Source organism: Oryctolagus cuniculus, chromosome 13 (assembly GCF_964237555.1).
Source record: "Oryctolagus cuniculus chromosome 13, mOryCun1.1, whole genome shotgun sequence".
NCBI classification, from domain to species: domain Eukaryota; kingdom Metazoa; phylum Chordata; class Mammalia; order Lagomorpha; family Leporidae; genus Oryctolagus; species Oryctolagus cuniculus.
In genome coordinates, this window is record NC_091444.1 from 1,005,915 (window position 1) to 1,029,121 (window position 23,207).

At 63.4% G+C, this 23,207-nt stretch overlaps 1 protein-coding gene across 18 annotated transcripts in view; it reads left to right on the top strand.

Annotated features, from left to right (window-relative positions):
* Window positions 1-21,747, top strand: part of NPL (N-acetylneuraminate pyruvate lyase) — a 47,318-nt gene extending 25,571 nt beyond the window's left edge. For 4 of the 18 annotated variants that reach the window (XM_070055033.1, XM_070055018.1, XM_070055034.1 and 1 more), the window contains exons 3-12: window positions 2,660-2,733; window positions 4,599-4,686; window positions 7,656-7,713; window positions 8,252-8,327; window positions 8,876-8,968; window positions 13,480-13,628; window positions 13,749-13,795; window positions 15,827-15,911; window positions 18,757-18,796; window positions 20,844-21,747. In XM_070055033.1, coding sequence (XP_069911134.1) covers window positions 2,660-2,733; window positions 4,599-4,686; window positions 7,656-7,713; window positions 8,252-8,327; window positions 8,876-8,968; window positions 13,480-13,628; window positions 13,749-13,795; window positions 15,827-15,911; window positions 18,757-18,796; window positions 20,844-21,028 — 895 coding nt within the window. In that variant the 3' untranslated portion in view covers window positions 21,029-21,747. Of the gene's footprint in view, window positions 1-2,659; window positions 2,734-4,598; window positions 4,687-7,655; window positions 7,714-8,251; window positions 8,328-8,875; window positions 8,969-13,479; window positions 13,629-13,748; window positions 13,796-15,826; window positions 15,912-18,198; window positions 18,321-18,756; window positions 18,797-20,020; window positions 20,227-20,843 lie in introns of those variants that run through there. The other 14 variants (XM_070055021.1, XM_070055020.1, XM_070055027.1 and 11 more) reach the window with 14 other exon arrangements.
* Window positions 21,748-23,207: the final 1,460 nt, after the last annotated feature.

Consider the following 23,207-nt stretch of genomic DNA (forward strand, 5'->3'; position numbering starts at 1 on the left):
CGTGGGGCCAGGCGTGTGGAGCCTGCCTCGTGGGGCCAGGCGTGTGGCGTCTGCCTCGTGGGGCCAGGTGTGTGGAGCCTGCCTCGTGGGGCCAGGCGTGTGGCGTCTGCCTTGTGGGGCCAGGCGTGTGGCGTCTGCCTCGTGGGGCCAGGCGTGTGGAGCCTGCCTCGTGGGGCCAGGCGTGTGGAGTCTCCCTCGTGGGGCCAGGCGTGTGGCAGCTCCCTCGTGGGGCCAGGCGTGTGGAGTCTCCCTCGTGGGGCCAGGCGTGTGGAGCCTGCCTTGTGGGGCCAGGCGTGTGGCGTCTGCCTCGTGGGGCCAGGCGTGTGGAGTCTCCCTCGTGGGGCCAGGCGTGTGGAGTCTCCCTCGTGGGGCCAGGCGTGTGGCGTCTGCCTCGTGGGGCCAGGCGTGTGGCATCTGCCTCGTGGGGCCAGGCGTGTGGAGCCTGCCTCGAGGGGCCAGGCGTGTGGAGCCTGCCTCGTGGGGCCAGGTGTGTGGAGCCTGCCTCATGGGGCCAGGCGTGTGGCGGCTCCCTTGGCCGAGGCCGGGCCTCTCGGGGCGCGTCCTGCGCAGCAGACGGAGCACAGGGCCTGTGGAGTCTCCCTCTGCCAAGCTGATTCAGAAAAACCGTGTGCTTTGCACTGTGAGAGGAGAGCTGTGCGGGTCGCACCTCCCCGTGCGGGCCCTGGCTGCAGCCGAGACAAGGCTGGGCAGTTTCATAGCACACCCACTCTGCGCCCCAATGTGCGGCAAAAAATAATTTGTTGTGCGTTCCCTCCTCCAGGTAGGGGGGCGGACCAAATGTCTAGGAACAGGGAGTTGCAATTCGATTATGTTAATGCATAAAAACGGAGTGCTGTAGCCGGCGTAGTAACAGAATACCCACAAATGTACGGAAATGTGCAATTCAGAATGCAAAGTGGAAAACTTACACAGCTGGGTGTAGAACCCTGTGGATTTGTAAGTGGGAAGATGTCAGAGTGTGAGGGAACCCTCCCCCGGGAGAGCCCGCTTCAGGGGACCTGACATGTCCCCGCCGCGCGCAGCCCCCAGCCCCCAGGTGAGGAAACCCTGCAGGGCCAGGGTCTCGCCTGCAGCAGAAGGGACCCGGGCACCATGGCGGGCGGGGAGCCATGGGGAGGCCACGCTGCAGCCTGACCTGCCGCTGGCGGCCTCGGTGACCACGGTGGCACAGCCCTGGCCGGGTTCCCTGGGTCCACCTGCGATGGAGCTCTGGGCGTTTCTGCTGAGGGCTGCAGGCTGGCACCTGGCCCACCCAGTGCCGCCCCCGTGTCCGGCCTGGTGGAAGTGTAGCCCTGGGGTCACCGCACAGCCTGGTTCGCTTTGTACATGAAGAAAATGCTGATGGTGGCGAGAGTCGGCCCCTTAGAGGCTGCTCCCCTCTGGGCGGGGAGTCCTGGGGACAGGGGCGTGGGCTCTGTGCCGCCCAGCCCCCCCGAGTGGGCCCAGCCTCAGCTGACCCCGGCTGGCCTCCTTTCACGCCTGTTGCCTCTGGAGAGCAGTCACTGAGGCTGAGCTCCCCAGGGTTCTGCGACCGCTGCTGGGTGCACTCGCCCCGTGGCCAGGGCTCTGCAGCCCTCGGCCCCCACCCTGTTGCCCACGCTCCCCACCTGTGTTTTGATTGAGGCTGGGTTGCTTCACCCAAGGTGCTGGGCACACATTTCAGGAAGTTAAAATCAACAGGAAAAAGTACTGATTGCCTTAAGCATGGATCCTTTCAGGCCACGGGGCTCAGACTGCGAAGAGCTAAGGGTGTGCAGACCCCACGGGGCCCCTACAGAGTCTCACTGGTGGGGCAGCATGGGGCCAGGGGTCTGCAGACCCCACGGGGCCCCGTGGGAGCCCAGAGTCTCACTCGCGGGGCCGGGGGTCTGCATTTCTGGCGACCCCCCCCCCAGGTGCCAAGGCTGCTGCTCCCCACCTTGTTCTGAGAGCGAAGTGTCAGCAGAGTCCCTGCCAGCTCCCTCCTCTCCGACCCACAACGGCCCGGCCGGCAGCGGTCCTGAGCCTTTGGTCGCCATCGCAGACATTGAGTGCTGAAACTCCTGAGTGACGGGACCCGGCTCTCCCGTGAGCCTACTGCTTGTTATGCAGCCAGCACGGAGGCCTCGTGGGTGAAGCCGCCACCTGTGATGCCGGCTCATATGGGCACCGGTTCGAGGCGCGGCTGCTGCACTTCCGATCCAGCTCCCTGCTAATGCGCCTGGGAAAGCAGCAGATGGCCCACACACGAGGGTCCCTGCCCCCACGCGGGAGACCTGGAAGAAGCTCCTGGCCATTTGGGGAGTGAACAGCAGACAGAAGATCTCTCTGTCTCTCCTCCCTCTGTAACTCTGCCTTTCAAATAAGTCTTAGAGAGGAAGGAAGAAACGTTTGTTCTTCCCAACACCCCCAACCTTTCTTCCGCACAAGGACGGGCGGGGATTAGGGAACTGCTCTCGGGTGGGGTTTCCGCCAAGCCTGTGTGTGGCGAGCGTAAGTGGGGCAGATGTGCACAGGAACCGCCGCACCCAGGAAAGCAGCCGAGCGCTGTCCTGGGGCCCAGGCTGGGAACTTCACAGCCTGGACTCCTGGGGCGGCTTCCGGCGGGGGACACGGCGCAGAATGCGCGTGCGCGCTTCCCGTCTCCCGTGTCTTTCAGGGAAGTCAACGTGTCCGTGATTGGCCGCTACGTGGACTATCTCGTGAAGGAGCAGGGCGTCAAGCGCGTGTTCGGTGAGTGCCCTCGGGGTGTCTCGGCCTCTAGCTCAGTCCTGCAGTGTCCATCTCCCCGGCGGCCAGCCCAGGGCCCGGCGAAGCTCCCTCAGGGCTGGACGCCGCGGCCGCCCACGCACGTCGGCTGTGCTCCGTCTCCCCCGAGGCCGGTGGCAATCTGCAGCTCCTGGGGCTGGGCCGCTCTGCAGCCAGCCGGGAGGGCACCCCCGCCATGGAGCCGTCCACTGCCGTCCCCTGGCCTTGCAAACTGAGTCGGGGGAAAACGACCTTCAGCACAGAGGAGCCGCAGGGCGCGGGTGACCCCGCGTGTGTCAGCCACAGTGAGCACCCACAACGTCAGACCCAAACCTTGCGCCCAGAACACGGTCCCTGACGGAGCTGCCACTTGTGGGCAGCCCTGGGCTTTTGGCCTCCATCCAAGGCCACTGCTCCTTTTCCCTGGAGGTGCTGTGGTCACAGTCAGCCGGTTACAGCCGGTGTGGAGAGCTGTCCCTCAGCTGTCACAGTCGGCCGGTTAGAGCCGGTGTGGAGCACTGTCCCTCAGCTGTCACAGTCGGCCGGTTAGAGCCGGTGTGGAGCGCTGTCCCTCAGCTGTCACAGTCAGAGCCGGTTAGAGCCGGTGTGGAGAGCTGTCCCTCAGCTGTCACAGTCAGAGCCGGTTAGAGCCGGTGTGCAGAGCTGTCCCTCAGCTGTCACAATGAGAACTGGTTACAGCCGGTGTGCAGAGCTGTCCCTCAGCTGTCACAGTCAGCCGGTTAGAGCCGGTGTGCAGAGCTGTCCCTCAGCTGTCACAGTCAGCCAGTTAGAGCCGGTGTGCAGAGCTGTCCCTCAGACACAGGCCATAACCCGAGACCTGACTACAGCACTGCCCACTGTCCCTCGGCTCCGAGCTGGGGCGGGGTTGTCAGACTCCTACTCCACAGACCAGTGGTCTCTCCAGGGCCCGAGGCAGAAGTAGGTGCAACCCCACGACAGGGGGACACTCCCCCAAGACACCAGAGGAGGAAAGAGGCCTCACCCCCCTGACGGCCTGCTCCCAGCACCGCTGTTGGCACGTGCTGCGCCCCACGGAGGGGAGAGCAGCCTGACCCCCTGGGCGTCTCACGCCCCCGCCATCTCCAGGGGCATCATTGCTGCTTTATTTATTTGTTTTTTGACTGAGTTAGACAGTGAGAGAGAGAGAGAGACAGAGAGAAAGGTCTTCCTTCCATTGGTTCACCCCCCAAATGGCCGCTACGGCCGGCGCTGCGCTGATTTGAAGCCAGGAGCCAGGTGCTTCCTCCTGGTCTCCCATGGGGTGCAGGGCCCAAGCACCTGGGCCATCCTCCACTGCACTCCCTGGCCACAGCAGAGAGCTGGCCTGGAAGAGGGGCAACCGGGACAGAATCCGGCGCCCCGACCGGGACTAAAACCCGGTGTGCCGGCGCCGCTAGGCGGAGGATTAGCCTAGTGAGCCGCTGCGCCGGCCAGCATTCCTGCTTTATAAGCTCAGAGAGCCTGCCGTGCGGACACGGGCCCCTCTGTGCTTACGTGCGCTTCCTCTCCAAGCCCGGTGTCAGGTGCGCACAGGCACTTGGCAGGAGCCTGGCTGGTGCCGCCTTCCTGCCTTTCTGGCCCAGGTGTAGAACTGAGGAGCGAGTTTGGGGATTGGCCTGTGATGGGGGCAGTCACCTGCCACCTCTGTCCCCAGTCTCCGCCATCTGTCCCTGACAGCAAGGACGGGCCTGTCACCTCGGGTCGTAACCAGCGTTCCCACTGCTGTCCCCAGGGACGGTGGCAGAGCCACCGAGCCCAGAGCAGACAGGCGGGCTGGGTGGGAGGTGCACGGGTGTGGCCGCCCCCGACCGTCTCTCTGTGTGACGCAGTGAACGGCACGACCGGAGAAGGCCTGTCCCTCAGTATCGCTGAACGCCGCCGGCTTGCCGAGGAGTGGGTGGCCCAAGGGAGGAGCAAGTAAGTGGCGCCCCCGTGTCAGGGGCCTCCGTGGCCTCCGTGGCTGGCGGGAGGTGGGCCCAGCCTCCTGGCTCTTCCTGCCCAGGCGGTGCCCGGCCCCAGACGGCCTCTCCTGCACCTCACGCCCCTGCCCCCGTGGTTACCAGTCGGCCGGGCAGTGCCCAGGCGCCCTCACCTTCTCGGAGGTGCCTGGGCCAGGCCAGCACGGCCTCCCCTGAGGCCTTCCCTCGGCTGAGCCCCCCCAGGCCCCTTGCATGCCGAGGGACTGACCTCCTGCATGGACGACTCTTTCTTGTCACCTCCAGTTCACGCCGTGACAACACAGGACGGTGCGGTCCTGTCCACCACACGTCCAGCCACCAAGTCCTCGCCCTCGTCTTCGGGGGGCTGTGCTGACCATCCAGTGGGTGTCAGCCTTCCAGAAATTTCAAACCAGAGAAGGGGGGTTTGGCACAGTCCTGGGTGGAGGCAGAAGACCACAGGCAGGTCCCGGGGAGCTGGGGCCGGGCTCATCAGCCAGGAGGGACCTGTGACCTCCCCGGCTTCCTCAAGCGGCCTCAGAGTGCACCAAGACTGTCACGCGTGAGCACTTGTCTCACGGGCACTTCCTGGCGATCCTTCAGCTTTCTGCCTGTTTCCGGTCAGAGCCTGGGCCCCAGAAAGTGACCAGCCACGTGTGGACAGAGCAGGGAAACAGGAGACGGAGGGCAGCAGAGACGGGGCAGGGCCAGGCCCTGGGCGGGTGGGAGGGGGACAGCAAGGGGCCCACAGCTGACCAGGGGCAGAGGTCGGAGCCGCCGCTGTGGGCCACCCTGCCTGGGGCTGGCTCTGCCCCCATGAGCTCTGGGAGCCTGGCAGGGCGCTGGCCCCTCTGCCCTGCCCGTGAGGCAGGAGTGATCACAGCATGGCTGCCGTCCGAGGTCGTGCTGGCGCTTAGAGCAGTGCCTGGTCCCAGGGCTCGGTACCGTGGGCTCTGCGGTGCCCGTGCGGGGTCGGCGTGCATCACGCCATCTGTGAGACGCCGGGAGAGTCACAGGTGGAGGGCAGAGAAGGCCGCCTGGTTTGGCACAGGGAAGTCACCAACGACCAGAGCGCGTGCACACGGGCAGAAGCTGGACCACAGGCAGCCGGGGAGCACCCCGGGCTGGCGGATGTCGGGCCACAGGGCAGCTGCTTCCTGCTGCGAGTCCCTGGGGAAGGAAGGAGAGAGGGATGGTGGGACGGGAGGAGGCACAGCTGCTTTTTCTGTGGGAGAGGAGGTGAAAGGCAGAAAAGAATGCAGGCCTGAGCCTCTGGGCAGAGGGTCTCGAAGGGTCTCAAGTGCAAACGAAAGCAGGCAGGGACTTCCGGAGACTGGAGAAGCTGGGGAGCTGGGGAGTGGCTGAGCTGGGGCTTCAGGAGATGGAGAAGCTGGGGAGTGGGGAGTGGCTGAGCTGGGGCTTCAGGAGATGGAGAAGCTGGGGAGTGGGGAGTGGCTGAGCTGGGGCTTCAGGAGATGGAGAAGCTGGGGAGTGGGGAGTGGCTGAGCTGGGGCTTCCGGAGACTGGAGAAGCTGGGGAGTGGGGAGTGGCTGAGCTGGGGCTTCAGGAGATGGAGAAGCTGGGGAGTGGGGAGTGGCTGAGCTGGGGCTTCAGGAGATGGAGAAGCTGGGGAGCTGGGAGTAGCTGAGCTGGGGCTTCAGGAGATGGAGAAGCTGGGGAGCCAGGGAGTGGCTGAGCTGAGGCCTCAGGAGATGGAGAAGCTGGGGAGTGGCTGAGTTGGGGCTTCGGAGGTGGTGGAGAAGCTGGGGAGTGGGGAGTGGCTGAGCTGGGGCTTCAGGAGATGGAGAAGCTGGGGAGTGGGGAGTGACTGAGCTGGGGCTTCAGGAGATGGAGAAGCTGGGGAGTGGGGAGTGACTGAGCTGGGGCTTCCGGAGACTGGAGAAGCTGGGGAGCTGGGAGTAGCTGAGCTGGGGCTTCAGGAGATGGAGAAGCTGGGGAGCCGGGGAGTGGCTGAGCTGAGGCCTCAGGAGATGGAGAAGCTGGGGAGTGGCTGAGTTGGGGCTTCGGAGGTAGTGGAGAAGCTGGGGAATGGGGAGTGGCTGAGCTGGGGCTTCAGGAGATGGAGTAGCTGGGGAGTGGCTGAGCTGAGGCTTCAGGAGATGGAGAAGCTGGGGAGCTGGGGAGTAGCTGAGCTGGGGCTTCAGGAGATGGAGAAGCTGGGGAGCTGGGGAGTGGCTGAGCTGGACTTCTAAGCCCATCGTGGCTCCACCCAGCAAGACCTGCTTCAGCCAGGCACCGCAGCCGGGATACCCTGGGGGCCGTGGTGTCTCGGGTCACGGGGGCACCCCCAGAGATGAACACTGGGGTCATCCCTTCTGGCTGAATTCAGAGATGGGAAATAGCAAACTCATTCCCATACAGCCAGCTCTCGGTTCTGTCCCTGGAGGGACCCATTTTATCTCCAACCAAAAGTGCCAGCATTGCACCTGCAGTACTGCACCTGCCCGAGCCCGTGGGAGCCCGTGGGAGCCTGCACAGCAGTGCCCAGTGAAACCAGCCCGGGGCGCCGGCTGACCACCCAGCACCCTGTGCAGCTGAGCCTCACGCTGTTCCCACCTAGTTCGGCATGCTGCTTCACACACGTGAGCGCGCGTGTTCCTCACGACAGCCCCGTGAGGCAGGCTCTGTCACCAGGGGCTTGCCTGGAAGACTGAGCCACGGGAGGGGCCGCAGCTGGGTGGAGTCGAGGGCCAGGCTGGGGTCTGGGCTGTCTCTGTCAGGGATACATGAGGGGTCTTCAGAATGCGTGTGAGGAAAACACCACGCACCCACTGAGAGGGCACCATCGACCCCTGCGATTCGGGTCATTCTAAATGAATTGCTGTGGGATTTCAAACTCTCGGGGTTGGCTTAACAAGGTGTCGGTGCCGGCACAAGCCACGGCGCGGCCTCTGACCCTCGGGACGCAGCGGCTTCTCTCCCCGGCAGGCTGGAGCAGGTGGTGGTTCACGTGGGGGCGCTGAGCCTGAAGGAGTCGCAGGAGCTGGTACGTTGTACGCCCTTCGAGCGGCCACACAGGGGCCTCCACTTCCACGTTTGCCATGGGGTGGCTGCTGGGGGTGCGGTGCAGAAGTGGGCACCGAGCCATAACCAAAGTGCCACGCCCAACGTGGTGACCGCTGAGGGGCGGGGCGCGGGCTCCCTCTGTCCTCCCCCGGGGAAAGCGAGGGTGGGTGTTGTTGTGCTCGGGCTTGGGGCCAGCGTCGGTGTCCTCTGGGAAGTAGAAGCCAAGGCCGCGTGCTGTGCTGGACAGGTGGGGGAGGCTGGCGGGGTGGTCGGCGTGGCTGGCGGTGTTGGGTTGTGGGAGGGTTGGCCTGCGGTGCTGAACGGCAGGCCACGCGGTCACTGTGCCAGCACTCAGCCAGACATGGGGTGCTTGATGTAGCCGCTCCCTCAGCCAGGACGCAGGAACAGGGTGCGGACAGTGCAGCTCCGGCACACGGAGGCGAGAGGGGGAGGAGTTCAAGTTGCTGGCCCACCCCCAAGCCGCTGACCCCAGTGTGCGCTCTTCTCTCCTCGCCAAGGCCCAGCACGCAGCGGAGATAGGAGCCGATGGCATTGCCGCCATCGCACCTTTCTTCCTCAGGCCGCAGAGCCCAGGTAGGCGGGCGCAGGCCCCCGGGGCGTGCGCACCCACCGCCTGGTCCCTGGGCCCCCAGGAGAGCCGGCTTGAAAGCCCTCCCTTCCTCTGCCCAGTGCTCGGGGCCAGTCTGCTGGTGCAGGCGCCCACTCCTGCTGTGTGCAGGAGTCACGGGGCAAGGCTTGGGGACATCTGTCTCCAAAGGGCAGCCTGCCGGGGAGGGCACCTGGAGACTGTGTCCGGTGTCCCTCCTCCTCCGCAGCATCCGAGTACCCCCTGCCTGGGGGGGGGGGGCGGGGGCGCTCCCTGGTGGGCTTCCAGCCTGCGTGAGAGTCTTCCACGCGTTGTGGGATTTGATGGCAAAGGTCACCCGAGTGTGCTCTCTGCGGAAGAGAGCATGGTGACTGTGCAGGAGGCAGTGGCCGCACCCCAGAGGCCGGTGCAGCCTCGTGCCCTGGGGGCGCAGGTGTCTCAGCGGGGGGCGCAGGTGTCTCAGCGGGGGGCGCAGGTGTCTCAGCGCCAGGCTCGGGCTCTCCGCTCGCCAGCTCATGCCCTGCTGTCCTTTCAGACGTCCTGGTCCATTTCCTCAAGGAGGTAGCGGCGGCCGCCCCCGCCCTGCCCTTCTACTACTACCACATCCCCGCCGTGACGGGGGTGAAGAGTGAGTACCCCCCACCCCCACATCCCCCCCATGACGGGGGTGAAGAGTGAGTACCCCCCACCCCCACATCCCTGCACTGCTGGGGGTGAAGAGTGAGTACCCCCCACCCCCACATCCCTGCACTGCTGGGGGTGAAGAGTGAGTACCCCCCCAGACCCCACATCCCCGCCGTGACGGGGGTGAAGAGTGAGTACCCCCCACCCCCACATCCCTGCACTGCTGGGGGTGAAGAGTGAGTACCCCCCACCCCCACATCCCCCCCATGACGGGGGTGAAGAGTGAGTACTGACCCCTTATCCCCACCTGCAGTGCACATTCTCACCTCCTCCCAGTGCACATTCTCACCTCCTCCCAGTGCAGGTCTCACCTCCTCCCAGTGCACATTCTCACCTCCTCCCAGTGCACATTCTCACCTCCTCCCCGTGCAGATCTCACCTCCTCCCCGTGCACATTCTCACCTCCTCCCCGTGCAGATCTCACCTCCTCCCCGTGCACATTCTCACCTCCTCCCAGTGCACATTCTCACCTCCTCCCAGTGCAGGCCTCACCTCCTCCCCGTGCACATTCTCACCTCCTCCCCGTGCACATTCTCACCTCCTCCCCGTGCACATCCTCATCTCCTCCCCGTGCAGGTCTCACCTCCTCCCCGTGCAGGTCTCACCTCCTCCCCGTGCACATTCTCACCTCCTCCCCGTGCACATTCTCACCTCCTTCCCGTGCAGCTCTCACCTCCTCCCAGTGCAGGTCTCACCTCCTCCCGGTGCAGGTCTCACCTCCTTCCCGTGCAGGTCTAACCTCCTCCCAGTGCACATTCTCACCTCCTCCCAGTGCAGGTCTAACCTCCTCCCCGTGCAGGTCTCACCTCCTCCCAGTGCAGGTCTCACCTCCTCCCAGTGCACATTCTCATCTTCTCCCCGTGCAGCTCTCACCTCCTCCCCGTGCAGGTCTCACCTCCTCCCCGTGCACATTCTCACCTCCTCCCCGTGCACATTCTCACCTCCTCCCCGTGCACATCCTCATCTCCTCCCCGTGCAGGTCTCACCTCCTCCCCGTGCAGGTCTCACCTCCTCCCCGTGCACATTCTCACCTCCTCCCCGTGCACATTCTCACCTCCTCCCAGTGCACATTCTCACCTCCTCCCAGTGCAGGTCTCACCTCCTCCCGGTGCAGGTCTCACCTCCTTCCCGTGCAGGTCTAACCTCCTCCCAGTGCACATTCTCATCTCCTCCCAGTGCAGGTCTCACCTCCCCCCAGTGCACATTCTCACCTCCTCCCCGTGCAGGTCTCACCTCCCCTCAGTGCACATTCTCACCTCCCCCCATTGCACATTCTCACCTCCTTCCCGTGCAGCTCTCATCTCCTCCCAGTGCAGGTCTCACCTCCTCCCGGTGCAGGTCTCACCTCCTCCCAGTGCACATTCTCATCTCCTCCCCGTGCAGCTCTCACCTCCTCCCAGTGCAGGTCTCACCTCCTCCCGGTGCAGGTCTCACCTCCTTCCCGTGCAGGTCTAACCTCCTCCCAGTGCACATTCTCATCTCCTCCCAGTGCAGGTCTCACCTCCCCCCAGTGCACATTCTCACCTCCTCCCCGTGCAGGTCTCACCTCCCCCCAGTGCACATTCTCACCTCCCCCCATTGCACATTCTCATCTCCTCCCAGTGCACATTCTCACCTCCTCCCCGTGCAGATCTCACCTCCTCCCAGTGCACATTCTCACCTCCTCCCCGTGCACATTCTCACCTCCTCCCAGTGCACATTCTCACCTCCTCCCCGTGCAGATCTCACCTCCTTCCCATGCACATTCTCACCTCCTCCCAGTGCACATTCTCACCTCCTCCCAGTGCACATTCTCACCTCCTCCCCGTGCAGGCCTCACCTCCTTCCCGTGCACATTCTCACCTCCTCCCAGTGCGGGTTCTTGCGTGAGGAGGAAGAGCTGACCCCTGGCATCGCACACCCTGCTTGCTGCACTGAGGCCGTGCCGCCCGTGCCCCGCATCCCTGTGCTCCCCCAGAGGCCGCCTGCTCTCTGACTCCCCTTCCAGCCTTTCCCACCTGCAGCTCTGCTTCCCCAGGGAGGAGATTCTACAGTTAGACCAAGTTGCTCGGATTTTTAAAAAAGATGTATTTATTTTTATTTTGAAAGGCAGAGTGACAGAGAGAGAGCGAGAGACAGAGAGAGATTGTCCATCCGCTGCTTCACTCCCCAGGCTACAGCAGCCGCGGCTGGGCCGGCCGGAGCCAGGAGCCTGGAACTCCATCCCGGTCTCCCGCGTGGGTGCAGGGGCCCGGGCACTTGGACCATCTCGCACTGCCTTCTCAGGCCGTCAGAGGGGAACGGAAGTGGAGCAGCCGGGACACGAACCGGTGCCCACGTGAGACACTGGCATCCCAGGCACAGCTTTACCAGCTATGCCACAACACCGGCCCCCTCAGATTTGTCATACGTAAACGTTGTATTAAGACATAGTCCCACGCCATAGAGTTCCCCCTTTAGTTTTGTGCCTTGTAGAGCCCCATCATGTGGACATGATTGGTGCCATCACTGGCCGTGGGCAGTCACCTCGAGACCCTTCTCTCCCCAGCAGCGAGGGCACTGGAAGTCCCAGCCCTCTGGTCACAGAACCAGCTCCTGGGAACCAGCCCCCAGGGTGCAGCTGTCTGGAGCCCCAGCCGCAGCCACCTCTCTGGAGCCAAAGATGCTCCTGTTACCCCGAGTCCCAGTGCACCTGTCACTGGAAAAGTACAGAGGTCTTGGGAGCACCGTGTCTCAATCTAAGATCAAAAACCAGATGCTGTGGCCAGCGTTGTGGTGTAGTGGCTAAAACTGCCACCAGCCACACCGGCACCTCGCTGGGTGCCAGTTCACGTCCCTGCTGCTCCACTTCTGATCCAGCTCCCTGTTAATGGCTTGGGAAAAGCAGTGGAAGATGGCCCAAGTGCTTGGGTCCCTGCCACCCACAAGGAGACCCGGATGGAGCTCCTGGCTCCTGGCTGTGGCCTCACCCAGCCATCTGGAGCCATCTGGGGAGTGAGCCAGTGAATGGAAGATCTCTCTCTCTCTCTGTCACCCTGTCTTTCCCTGTAACTCTTTCAAAATAAGTACAATAAATCTTTTTTAAAAAACATTGGCACAAGAGCCTCTCCTGGCAGCCCTGTCCACAGGGTTGTAGAAGCTCAGGCCCAGGAGCTGAGACCAAGACAAAACAGGAGCCCCGGCTTTCACAGCCTCCGTGCGCCGAGGTTGCGGGAGCCGCCGGGCGGGCAAGAGCCCGCTGTTTCCAGCTGACAACAGCCGGGCAGCTCCTCGACCTCGTGTGTGTGCAGGGCGCAGGCTGACGACAGCCGGGCAGCTCCTCGTGTGTGTGCAGGGCGCAGGCTGACGACAGCCGGGCAGCTCCTCGTGTGTGTGCAGGGCGCAGGCTGACGACAGCAGGCAGCTCCTCGTGTGTGTGCAGGACCAGGCTGACGACAGCAGGCAGCCCCTCGTGTGTGTGCAGGGCGCAGGCTGACGACAGCAGGCAGCTCCTCGTGTGTGTGCAGGGCGCAGGCTGACGACAGCAGGCAGCGCCCTCGTGTGTGTGCAGGGCGCAGGCTGACGACAGCCGGGCAGCTCCTCGTGTGTGTGCAGGGCGCAGGCTGACGACAGCAGGCAGCGCCCTCGTGTGTGTGCAGGGCGCAGGCTGACGACAGCCGGGCAGCTCCTCGTGTGTGTGCAGGGCGCAGGCTGACGACAGCAGGCAGCGCCCTCGTGTGTGTGCAGGGCGCAGGCTGACGACAGCCGGGCAGCTCCTCGTGTGTGTGCAGGGCGCAGGCTGACGACAGCAGGCAGCTCCTCGTGTGTGTGCAGGACCAGGCTGACGACAGCCGGGCAGCTCCTCGTGTGTGTGCAGGGCGCAGGCTGACGACAGCAGGCAGCTCCTCGTGTGTGTGCAGGGCGCAGGCTGACGACAGCAGGCAGCTCCTCATGTGTGTGCAGGGCGCAGGCTGACGACAGCAGGCAGCTCCTCGTGTGTGTGCAGGGCGCAGGCTGACGACAGCAGGCAGCGCCCTCGTGTGTGTGCAAGGCACAGGCTGACGACAGCCGGGCAGCGCCCTCGTGTGTGTGAGCCTGGGGCAGCGCCCTCGCATGTGTGCAGGACTTGGCTGATGACAGCCGGGCAGCTCCCTCGTGTGTGTGCAGGACCAGGCTGACGACAGCAGGCAGCTCCTTGACCTCATGTGTGTGCAGGGCGCAGGCTGACGACAGCCGGGCAGCTCCTCGTGTGTGTGAGCCTGGGGCAGCTCCTTGTGTGTGTGAAGGACCAGGCTGACGACAGCCGGGCAGCTCCTCGTGTGTGTGCAGGGCGCAGGCTGACGACAGCAGGCAGCCCCTCGTGTGTGTGCAGGACCAGGCTGACGACATCCGGGCAGCGCCCTCGTGTGTGTGCAGGACCAGGCTGACCACAGCGGGCAGCTCCTCGTGTGTGTGCAGGGCGCAGGCTGACCAGGCACCGTTTACTGTCTCGAGCAGTTCGTGCTGAGGAGTTGCTGGATGGGATTCAGGCCCAGATCCCCAGCTTCCAGGGGCTGAAGTTCAGTGACACCGACCTCCTGGACTTCGGGCAGTGTGTGGACCAGCACGGCCCGCGACGGCTGGCTTTCCTCTTTGGGGTGGACGAGGTAGGTCCCCCGGGCCGCCGGGTGCCAGCTGCCCTGGAGGACGGCGTGAGGGGCTGTGTATTGCCAGCGTCTCGTCTCCGTCTGGTCTCACGAGAGCCTCCTCTGTTTGTCTCTGATCAGCAGCTGCTGAGCGCGCTGGTGATGGGAGCCACTGGCGCGGTGGGCAGGTGAGTCACGGGGTCACAGTGTGGAGTCCCCTGGGGGGGGGGGTGTCTTCCATGTCTGGAAGGCCGAGATCCCAGGCTTAGAGAGCAGCACTGGGCGCAGGGAGAGTCCGCGCGGGGCGAGCGCTCCCGGCGGGACGTGGGCCACAGTGCGTGGTGTGTCAGGAACGCCGTGCGGGTCCGAAGCGTGCTGACAGGCACGGGACCGCGTGCGGAGCGGCGTTTGGAGATGTGAGTTACCGGGCGCAGCCAGCGTTGCGTCCTCCACGCACCTCCGTCTGTCTCTTCCCTCTGCCTGCACAGCCCCAGGCCAGCGTGGCGTAGACAGCACCGTCCAGTAGGTGTCCACCAGTGGTCCTCTTGGCCACAGCCAGGAGACCAGAGTCACGTCTGAGACCCCTCACCAGAGGCAGGCACTGGGTCGGTGTGGCCACTGCACGCACGCCTGTGGCAACCAGTGCCCCGGGTGAGGGTCCCGTCCACGCCGTGCGAGCAGTGCCCCGGGTGAGGGTCCCGTCCACGCCGTGCGAGCAGTGCCCCGGGTGAGGGTCCCGTCTACACTGTAGCGAGCAGTGCCCCGGGTGAGGGTCCCGACCACGCCGTGGCGAGCTGAGGCTTTCCCGGCAGGCCTTGCGAGCATGGCGCGAGGAGAGTGAGCAGCAGGCCATCCTCACCGCAGGGACCTCTGTGGCCGGGAACCCCAGGTGCCGGTCTTGCCGGCCGCAGAGCCTTGGCCCTGGGAATTCTTCCCTTTTGGGCTCAGTTTTGGGGCCCCCACACCTGGCACATCAGCACCCCCCACATGGGCAGGCGGGGCTTCGTTTCTCCCTGGCTGTCACTGCTGTCACTGAGGAGTCCTCTCGGGACAGGAACAGGAAGTGAGGCCGAGCCTGGCGCAGCTCCTTTTGAGCCAAGTGGCTCCAGGTCCTGGGCGGGAGGATGCCCCGTGATTGACAGGGAGCCCTGGGTGTGAAAGGTCGCACCCTCTGTCACTGTCCTCACGGCTGGGATCTGGTCAGGAAGAGAAGTGTGAGGCTCCATCAGCAGTGTCTGCCATCCCTTCTGGGTGCTGCCCACCTCCGCCTAGGGCCAGGGCCCCCCAGGGCCCCCCAGGGTTCCATCTCACCTGCAGCTACCCCCCCCTGCTGCATCTCCCCCGCAGCTCAACCCCACCTCCCTGGCTGCCTCTCCCCCAGCTCCCCTGCCTCCCCGGCTGTGTCTCACTCACAGCTCCCCCCACCTCCCCAGCTGTGTCCCCCCCGACACCCCCCCGCTGCCTCTCCCCCAGCTCCCCCCACCTCCCTGGCTGTGTCTCCCCCACAGCTCCCCCCTCCCTGCCTGCCTCTCCATCACACCTCCCCCCACCCCCCGGCTGCCTCTCCCCCACACTCCCCCCACCTCCCTGGCTGTGTCTCCCCCACAGCTCCCCCCTCCCTGGCTGCCTCTCCACCACACCTCCCCCCCAGCTGCCTCTCCCCCACAGCTTCCCCCCACCTCCCTGGCTGTGTCTCCCCCACAGCTCCCCCCCCCGCCTCTCCCCCACACTCCCCCCACCTCCCTGGCTGTGTCTCCCCCACAGCTCCCCCCTCCCTGGCTGCCTCTCCACCACACCTCCCCCTCCCAGCTGCCTCTCCCCCACAGCTTCCCCCCACCTCCCTGGCTGTGTCTCCCCCACACCTCCCCCCCTGCCTCTCCCCCACACTCCCCCCACCTCCCTGGCTGTGTCTCCCCCACACCTCCCCCTCGCCTCTCCCCCACACTCCCCCCTCCCCCACACTCCCCCCACCTCCCTGGCCGTGTCTCCCCCACAGCTCCACCCACCCACCCCAGCTGCTCCCCCACAGCTCTCCTCCCCGTGTTGCAGCTCAGCCCTGGCTGAGAGCAGGTGTTAGCCCCTCTCACTTTCATCCTTTTGGATTCTCAACCCTGGAACCGCGGCAGGGGAGCTCCTGGGCTTGCCCTGGGGGCGGCCCCGGGTGAGGTCTGACCCCTGCTGCCCGACTGAACCTGTGGCCTTTGCTGCTGTCTCGCCAGCACCTACAACTACCTGGGGAGAAGGACGAACATGCTGCTGGAGGCTTTCCAGCGCGGGGAGCTGTCCTCGGCCCGCAGCCACCAGGTCAGCCGCCCGGCTCCGCCCACCGCGCGCCTCTGCGTCCCTCGCGCCCCCCCCCCCCATCAGCATTCCCGGTGCCTCTCCCCTTACCCTCCTCCCATTTCTTTTGTTCCTGCTGGCGGCTGGCTGGCCGTGTCCCGCCCGCCCACCGGGACTGCGCTCGGCTCCCCCCAGAAGGGCCCTTGTTCCCCCGCCTCTGAGTGTGAGAAAGCCAGGAAGGCTGGGTCAGCAGCCAGCGCACCTGGAAGGGAGCTGAGAAGCGCAGACGCCCACCAGGCAGCCCCAAGAGCCCGGGGGCGCCCAGAGGCAGGCGCTGGCTCTGAGGCAGGCGGAGAAAAGCAGGATGAGTGGCAGGGAGGCCCCCAGCACAGCGGCAGCTGGGGAGCGTGTGCACAGGTGGGGCACGTGCACAGGTGGGGGGAGCACGTGCACAGCTTGGGGGGAGCGTGTGCACAGGTGGGGGCGTGCACAGGTGGGGGCGTGCACAGGTGGGGGGAGCGTGTGCACAGGTGGGGGGGCGTGCACAGGTTGGGGGGAGCACGTGCACAGGTGGGGGTGTGCACAGGTGAGGGTGTGTACACTGATGTGGCGGTGTGCACAGGTGGGGGTGTGCACAGGTGGGGGGCATGCACAGGTGGGGGGTGTGTACACCGATGTGGGGGCGTGCACAGGTTGGGGGGCATGCAGAGGAGGGGGTGTGTACACCGATGTGGGGGCGTGCACAGGTTGGGAGGAGCACGTGCACAGGTGGGGGTGTGCACAGGTGGGGGTGTGTACACTGATGGGGTGTGCACAGGTTGGGAGGAGCACGTGCACAGGTGGGGGTGTGCACAGGTGGGGATGTGTACACCGATGGGGCGTGCACAGGTGGGGGTGTGTACACTGATGTGGGGGTGTGCACAGGTTGGGAGGAGCACGTGCACAGGTTGGGGGTGTGTACAGGTGAGGGTGTGTACACCGATGTGGGGGCATGCACAGGTGGGGTGTGTACACCGATGTGGGGGTGTGCACAGGTGAGGGTGTGTACACTGATGTGGGGGCATGCACAGGTGGGGGTGTGTACAGGTGAGGGTGTGTACACTGATGTGGCGGTGTGCACAGGTGGGGGTGTGCACAGGTGGGGGGCATGCACAGGTGGGGGGGCATGCACAGGTGGGGGGTGTACACCGATGTGGGGGCATGCACGGGTGGGGGTGTGTACACCGATGTGGGGGCATGCACAGGTGGGGTGTGTACACCGATGTGGGGGCATGCACAGGTGGGGTGTGTACACTGATGTGGGGGCGTGCACAGGTGGGGGGCATGCACAGGTGGGGGAGCATGCACAGGTGGGGGCGTGCATAGGTGGGGAGAGTGCACAGGTGGGGGTGTGCACAGGTGGGGGAGCATGCACAGGTGGGGGTGTGCACAGGTGGGGGTGTGCACAGGTGGGGAGGCGTGCACAGGTGGGAGGTGTGTACACTGATGTGGGGGCGTGCACAGGTTGGGAGGAGCACGTGCACAGGTGGGGGGCATGCACAGGTGGGGGTGTGCACAAGTGGGGGGCACATGCAGAGGAGGGGGGAGCCCGTGCACAGGTGAGGGGGCAGCCAGGTGCAGGGAGGCATGGCTGGCACAGAGGCAGGGCATAGGGCTCTTTTTTGGGTTTTGGGTTTTTTTAACCAATTTTTTGTGAACTCATGGATGAATATTAATGCTGGGATAAGCTAAAGGCTATTATTTCTGTTTGTGTTTTTAAAGAAATAAGTACTGCAAAGCCCTGTTTATGTAACTTAGTGGATTAGAGTGGGGAAGTGTGGTTAGAGCAGCGTCTGTCCATTCTGTGAATGGGTTTTTGTTTTTTATTTTTTTGAGTGTTCTGCCAAAGTCACAGAACCCTTGCTCCTCTAACGGTTTCCAGCGGGGACCTTGAGTAACAGCAAAGAAGCAAAAGTCGAAAGCCCCTGGGGACCCAGGGGGACCTGGTACTGAGGGGAGAGCGTGCGCCCTGCCGTCGGTGCAGTGGCCTTGGTCCACCCGGCTGGGTCCTCAGAGCTGTGCCCAGGCCGTGCTGATGGGGCCTGACCTGATTTCTCAGAAGCAGGAGCAGGGCTCCGAAAGGGAACACAGAAAAGGACGTGAGTGTGCAGATGCTGATCCCTGGGAACCTCAGGCTGGGCCAGGTGGCCCTCAGCTGTCCTGGAAGGGATCCCAGAGGGACACGGAGCCCAGTTTGCAGATGGCTGCACAGCCAAGCTGGCCCATGGCGGCAGGACAGGTGGGAGTGCCCTGTCTTTGTTGTCTCGTGCAGCGCCATCACGGGAGCCGCTGCTCTGTGGGTCGTGTCTGTGAAAGGGTCCTCGTCTCTCCCGGGGGCCTCACCGTCCTCCCTTGGCAGGCCCTCTGCCCTTTGATGGACCTCAGAGAGCGAGGGTACGTGGCAGCCAATGTTGTAAAGCGCAGGTTAAGCCTTCACTTGCCATGACGGCATCCCATATCTGAGTGAGTCCCGGCTGTGCCACTTCCCACCCAGCTTCCTGCCAATGCACCTGGGAAAGCAGCGGTGGTGGTCCAAGTGCTTGGGCCCCTGCACCCATTTGGATGGAATTCCAGCTTCCTGGCTCCAGCCTGGTGCCATTGCAGCCATCTGGGCAGTGAACCAGCGGATGGAAGACCTCTCTCTCTGTCTCTCCCTCCTTCCTTCCTTTCTCTGTTTCTCTGCCTTTCAAATAAGTAGATAAGTGGTCTCTTTGAAAGAAGAAAACTAAAGTGTATGGACCTTTTGGGGTTCCTAGAATCTGATTTCTAAATTCTTTGTCATGCTTGCAGTTTAGTGATACTGGTTGTTGATTTGCTTTTTCCTTTCTAGTTTTGTATCCAGAGATTTATCAACTACGTGGTTAAACTAGGTAAGTGCTGCCTGTGCTCCCTGCTCTGTCTGCTGCCGGGGACGGTAGAGAGGGGATAGCCTGGCCTCTCTGAGGCTCTGGGGATGGTAGAGAGAGGGGATAGCCTGGCCTCTCTGAGGCTCTGGGGACGGTAGAGAGAGGGGATAGCCCGGCCTCCCCAAGGCTCAGGGGATGGTAGAGTGGAAATAGCCTGGCCTCCACGAGGCTCAGGAACAATAGAAGGGATAGCCTGGCCTCCCCAAGGCTTGGGGACAGTAGAAGGGATAGCCTGGCCTCTCTCAGGCTCAGGGGACGGTAGAGAGAGGGGATAGCCTGGTCTCCCCAAGGCTCTGGGGGTGGAAGAAGGGATAGCCTGGCCTCCCCAAGGCTTGGGAACAGTAGAATGGATAGCCCGGCCTCTCTCAGGCTCAGGGGACGGTAGAGAGGGATAGCCTGGCCTCCCCGAGACGGTAGGAGGGATGGCCTGGCCTCCCCGAGGCTCCCCAGGACACCTGTCTAACTCCCAGCCCTGACCGTCAGTGCAGCCGTGCAGCCGTGTGCAGCCCCCTCTGGGTTTCAGCACCTTGCTGTCCCCCCTCACAGCCGCTGTTCCCAGCCTCCTGCCACTGCAGTGTCCCTGCTCAAGGCAGTCCCGCGGCTGGTCCCCTGCAGGGCTGGTGGGAGCAGCCAGAAAGTGGCCCTGCCCGCTCTGTGAGCGACAGCATATCGGCACACACGTGTCCCTGCCGCAGATGCCGGGAAGAAGTGAGACTGGGAACCAGAGGAGACCCTTCCCTTCCCCCAGTCCCTTCGGGCTTACTCTGTGACAAATGGCAGATGCCGCCCTCCACTCTGCAGATCGGCCCCGGGCCCAGTCCAGGAAGATCTTGGGTTTCCTCTCAGCACGGCCCCCGGCCTTCCCCCCAGCCCTGTGCACCTGACCCTCTGGCTCCCGCAGTTCCTCAGAGGGGCGTCTCCCCGGGTGTTTGTGTTGGGGACTTGTGCGTTGGTGCTGTTTACCTGCTTCCCCTCACCTTGGGAGGCTGGGGGTGGGGGGGCTCCCGTAGAACAGTGCACCTGCTGCCCCAGTCTGACGGCCTCAGTCTCCACGGTTCTGAGGAAGCCTCGCTGTGTCCTGTGCCTGCCGCCCTCACGCGTCCCCCAGCCTCCTGTTGGTCCCCTCGCGTCTGTGCTGGGACTGAGTACCTGCCACGCCCCTCCCTTCTGTGCTCCGTATTTCTGCAGCTCCACCTCCGGCATCGCTGACCCTCTCGGTGTGTTTTCTCCGGTTGACCTCCCTGAATGTATGTTCTTCATCTCCAGTGTTCTTTCGGCTTCTTCCACCTGTCCCTGTCTCGATTCTTGGCCCTCTCGTAGGCCGTGGCTTGGTCCCTCCCTTTGTGCGAGGTGACTGTTAGCCCTGAGCTCCTGTTCTGGACTGTTCTGCAGGTAACCCGCTGCGCCCTGGGTTGTGAGGGGCCCTGCCGGGCAGGCTCACGTTGGCCTGCGCAAGCACCCTTTACTTCTTTAGGTTAATGTCTTACTCCGCACCTGGGCCAGGTGTGGGATGCAGGTGTGATCCCTGGTTCAGCTGTGGCCCCCGCCTGGGGTCCTCCTGGAGGCCTGGCCACCAGTCTGACACGGGACTTTGAGTCCAGCTCCTCACCACACCCACACCATGGCTTTGTCTTGCGGCCTGTGCCACTGTGTCCCAGGGCCCCGAGACGGCGGCCTCCTGAGTGCTGCCTTCCCCAGGGACTTCACACGGGTTGCTTGAGCTCAGGTCTGCTCTGCCTCCTGAGTCCGTCCTTGACCAAGTCAAACTCAAGGCTGCTGGCTCCTCCTCCTTCCGCTGACCTCTCTGACACCTCCCCACCCCCCCACCCCCCCCACCCCCTGGCTTTCAGGTCCTTTGCCGCTCCCCTACACCTACTGAGTGGACCTGGACTGGGGCTTGCCCTTGGCCTTCACCCTGCCCGGCTGGGTGGTCCCTGGGAGTGGGAGCCCTTGGGCGTCTGGGGAAGTGCAGGTGGCCACTCACATCGCCTCATGGATCTCTCCCGGGCAGGTTTTGGAGTGTCACAGACCAAGGCCATCATGACGCTGGTCTCAGGGATCCCCATGGGCCCGCCCCGGCTGCCCCTGCTGCGAGCCCCCAGTGAGTTCACGGAGAAGGCCGCGGCCAAGCTCAGGAGCCTGGACTTGCTCCCCCAAGCCGGCTCCCAGGAGGGAAGCTGGGAAGCCTGTGGCTAGTGCCTGACCATGGGGTTGAGACTCCGCCCACCATGCACGGTGCATTCTTCTCTCAGGGACTTTTCACATGAACTTGAACTGACCCTGTCCTAGCACATGAAATCCCATCAGTCAGTGCGTGGCTTGGGACCTACCACGAGCCTAAGTGTTCTCTTTCGTGAAGGGGCAGAACTCTCGGAGGAGTCCCAGGCTCATTGTTTCTGCAGTTTCTGTAGAGAAATTTCTGTGGGTGAAACAGCTCCCAGCGGAAAATCATGATTGATTGATCTACCTGCTTTAGGGAGCGCCCGTTATCTTGATGTCTGGATCTTAATCCTATTTTAACATTGCCTAATTTTAAACCACTGTCTTGTACACTTAACTTTAATAAACATTCGCTTGGGAGCTGGCGCTGTGGAGCAGCAGGTAACAGCTGCCCCCTGTGACTCCGGCATCCCATATGGGCATTTAAGTCCCAGCTGCTCCACTTCAATCCAGCTCCCTGCTTACGCACCTGGGAAAGCAGTGGAGCATGGCCCAGTTCCTTGGGCCCCTGCACCCACATGGGAGACCAGGATGAAGATCCTGGCTCCTGGCTTCAGATCTGCCCAGCTCCGGCCATCGCAGCCATTTAGGGAATGAACCAGCAGTTGGAAGACTCTCTCTCTCTCTCTCTCTCCCTCCCTCCCTTCCTCCCTCTCTGTAACTCTGCCTTTCAAATAAATAATCTTTTAAAAATCGTTTGAGTCTAGCCCTGAGCAGTTGCATTTGGACGGCATGTCACCTTTAATGCCACGTTAAGCGTGCCTGGACCCCACGTGACTAACAGGCCGCTCCCTTGGCCGTTCGGTGACCACCAGCCACGTGTCAGTTTCCCCCAGAAGACTGGGAGCTCATCACTTGCTTTGGCTTCCATGATCAGAGGGCCCTGTAAGGGGTGCCACAGTGTAGGGCTGACGGAGCCTAGAGAGGGGTCCCTAGGTCAGGGGGCATTGCCTTGGGGGGCTGTGTTCCCATGAGAGCAACTTGTTATCAGGCCCTGATCCTGACCCCGCCTGGCGACCTGAGCTCTCCCTCTGGTGCACACCAGGCACCATCAGGCCCTCAGCGCAGCGCGGAGCTGAAGCCAGCACCACGCCCGTGAGCCCCCACACCAGGAGCTGGCGAGCCTCCTTTCTTTACTTGAGTGTTGTACACAGAAGTCAGCCCTCGGGCGACAGCTGACATCATCAGAGGAAAAGTGAAAGTGTTCAGGCAGGGTGGAGACAGAGCCAGCACCTGCCCACTCACCAACCAGGACAAGGTCTAGGTTTAGAGAAAACCAGCTAGAGGGGCCCGGGGCCTTCACGGTAACTAACGCAGAACCACTGCCCTTGTTCCTTGGAGATAACACGGCAGGGACAAGACGCAGCCTGGTCTTTCCATCAGCCCCTCCGATTGTACTGTTTGAAGCTTCTGCTTTGTACTTAATAAAATTTCACTTCTGCTCTCACCGTTGTGTCCCGTCTCGCCTGGCTCCTGGCTCAGTGCTTCGCCATGGTCCTTTCTCCCACCAGCCCATGGCAGCGGCCAGGGTTCCCTGCATGGGGCAAGCGAAGCCAGCTTGTGTTCTACTGCAAGTCCTCGACCACTTCTGCGGGTTGTGCTGTAGGAATGAATCGTCTTCCTTTCTTTTCACAATCTGATTAACAAAAGCTAACTGCCAACTTTGTGCCTAATTAGAATGATTGTTTTTAACATTTATTTATTTGAAAGGGTTATGGAGAGAGGGAGTGGCAGAGAGAGCGCTTCCATCTGCTGGTTCACTCCCTCCATAGCCGCAATGGCCAGGGCTTGGCCAGGCCGATGTCAGGAGCTTCTTCTGGGTCTCCCACACGCGCAGCAGAGATCCAAACACTTGGGCCGTCTTCTGCTGCATTAACAGGGAGCGGGGTGAGACACGGGGCGGCAGAAATGTGAGTCTGCACCCGTAGGGGCCGCCGGCACTGCAGGTGGCATTCAGCCCACGAACAACGTTTAAACAAACAGTGCTCGCTGAAGAACCCCAGGGACTGACGGCAGGGAAGCGACTGGAGTCACAAGGCCCGTCTGGAACTAGACCCACCTCCCGTGAATTGCTAGATCTTGGCTCAAAGATTCTAGCAGCAAACTTTTCCCAGCATGCCTTGGAAGTCTGCCTGTCACCGAGCCCCTGCTGTTG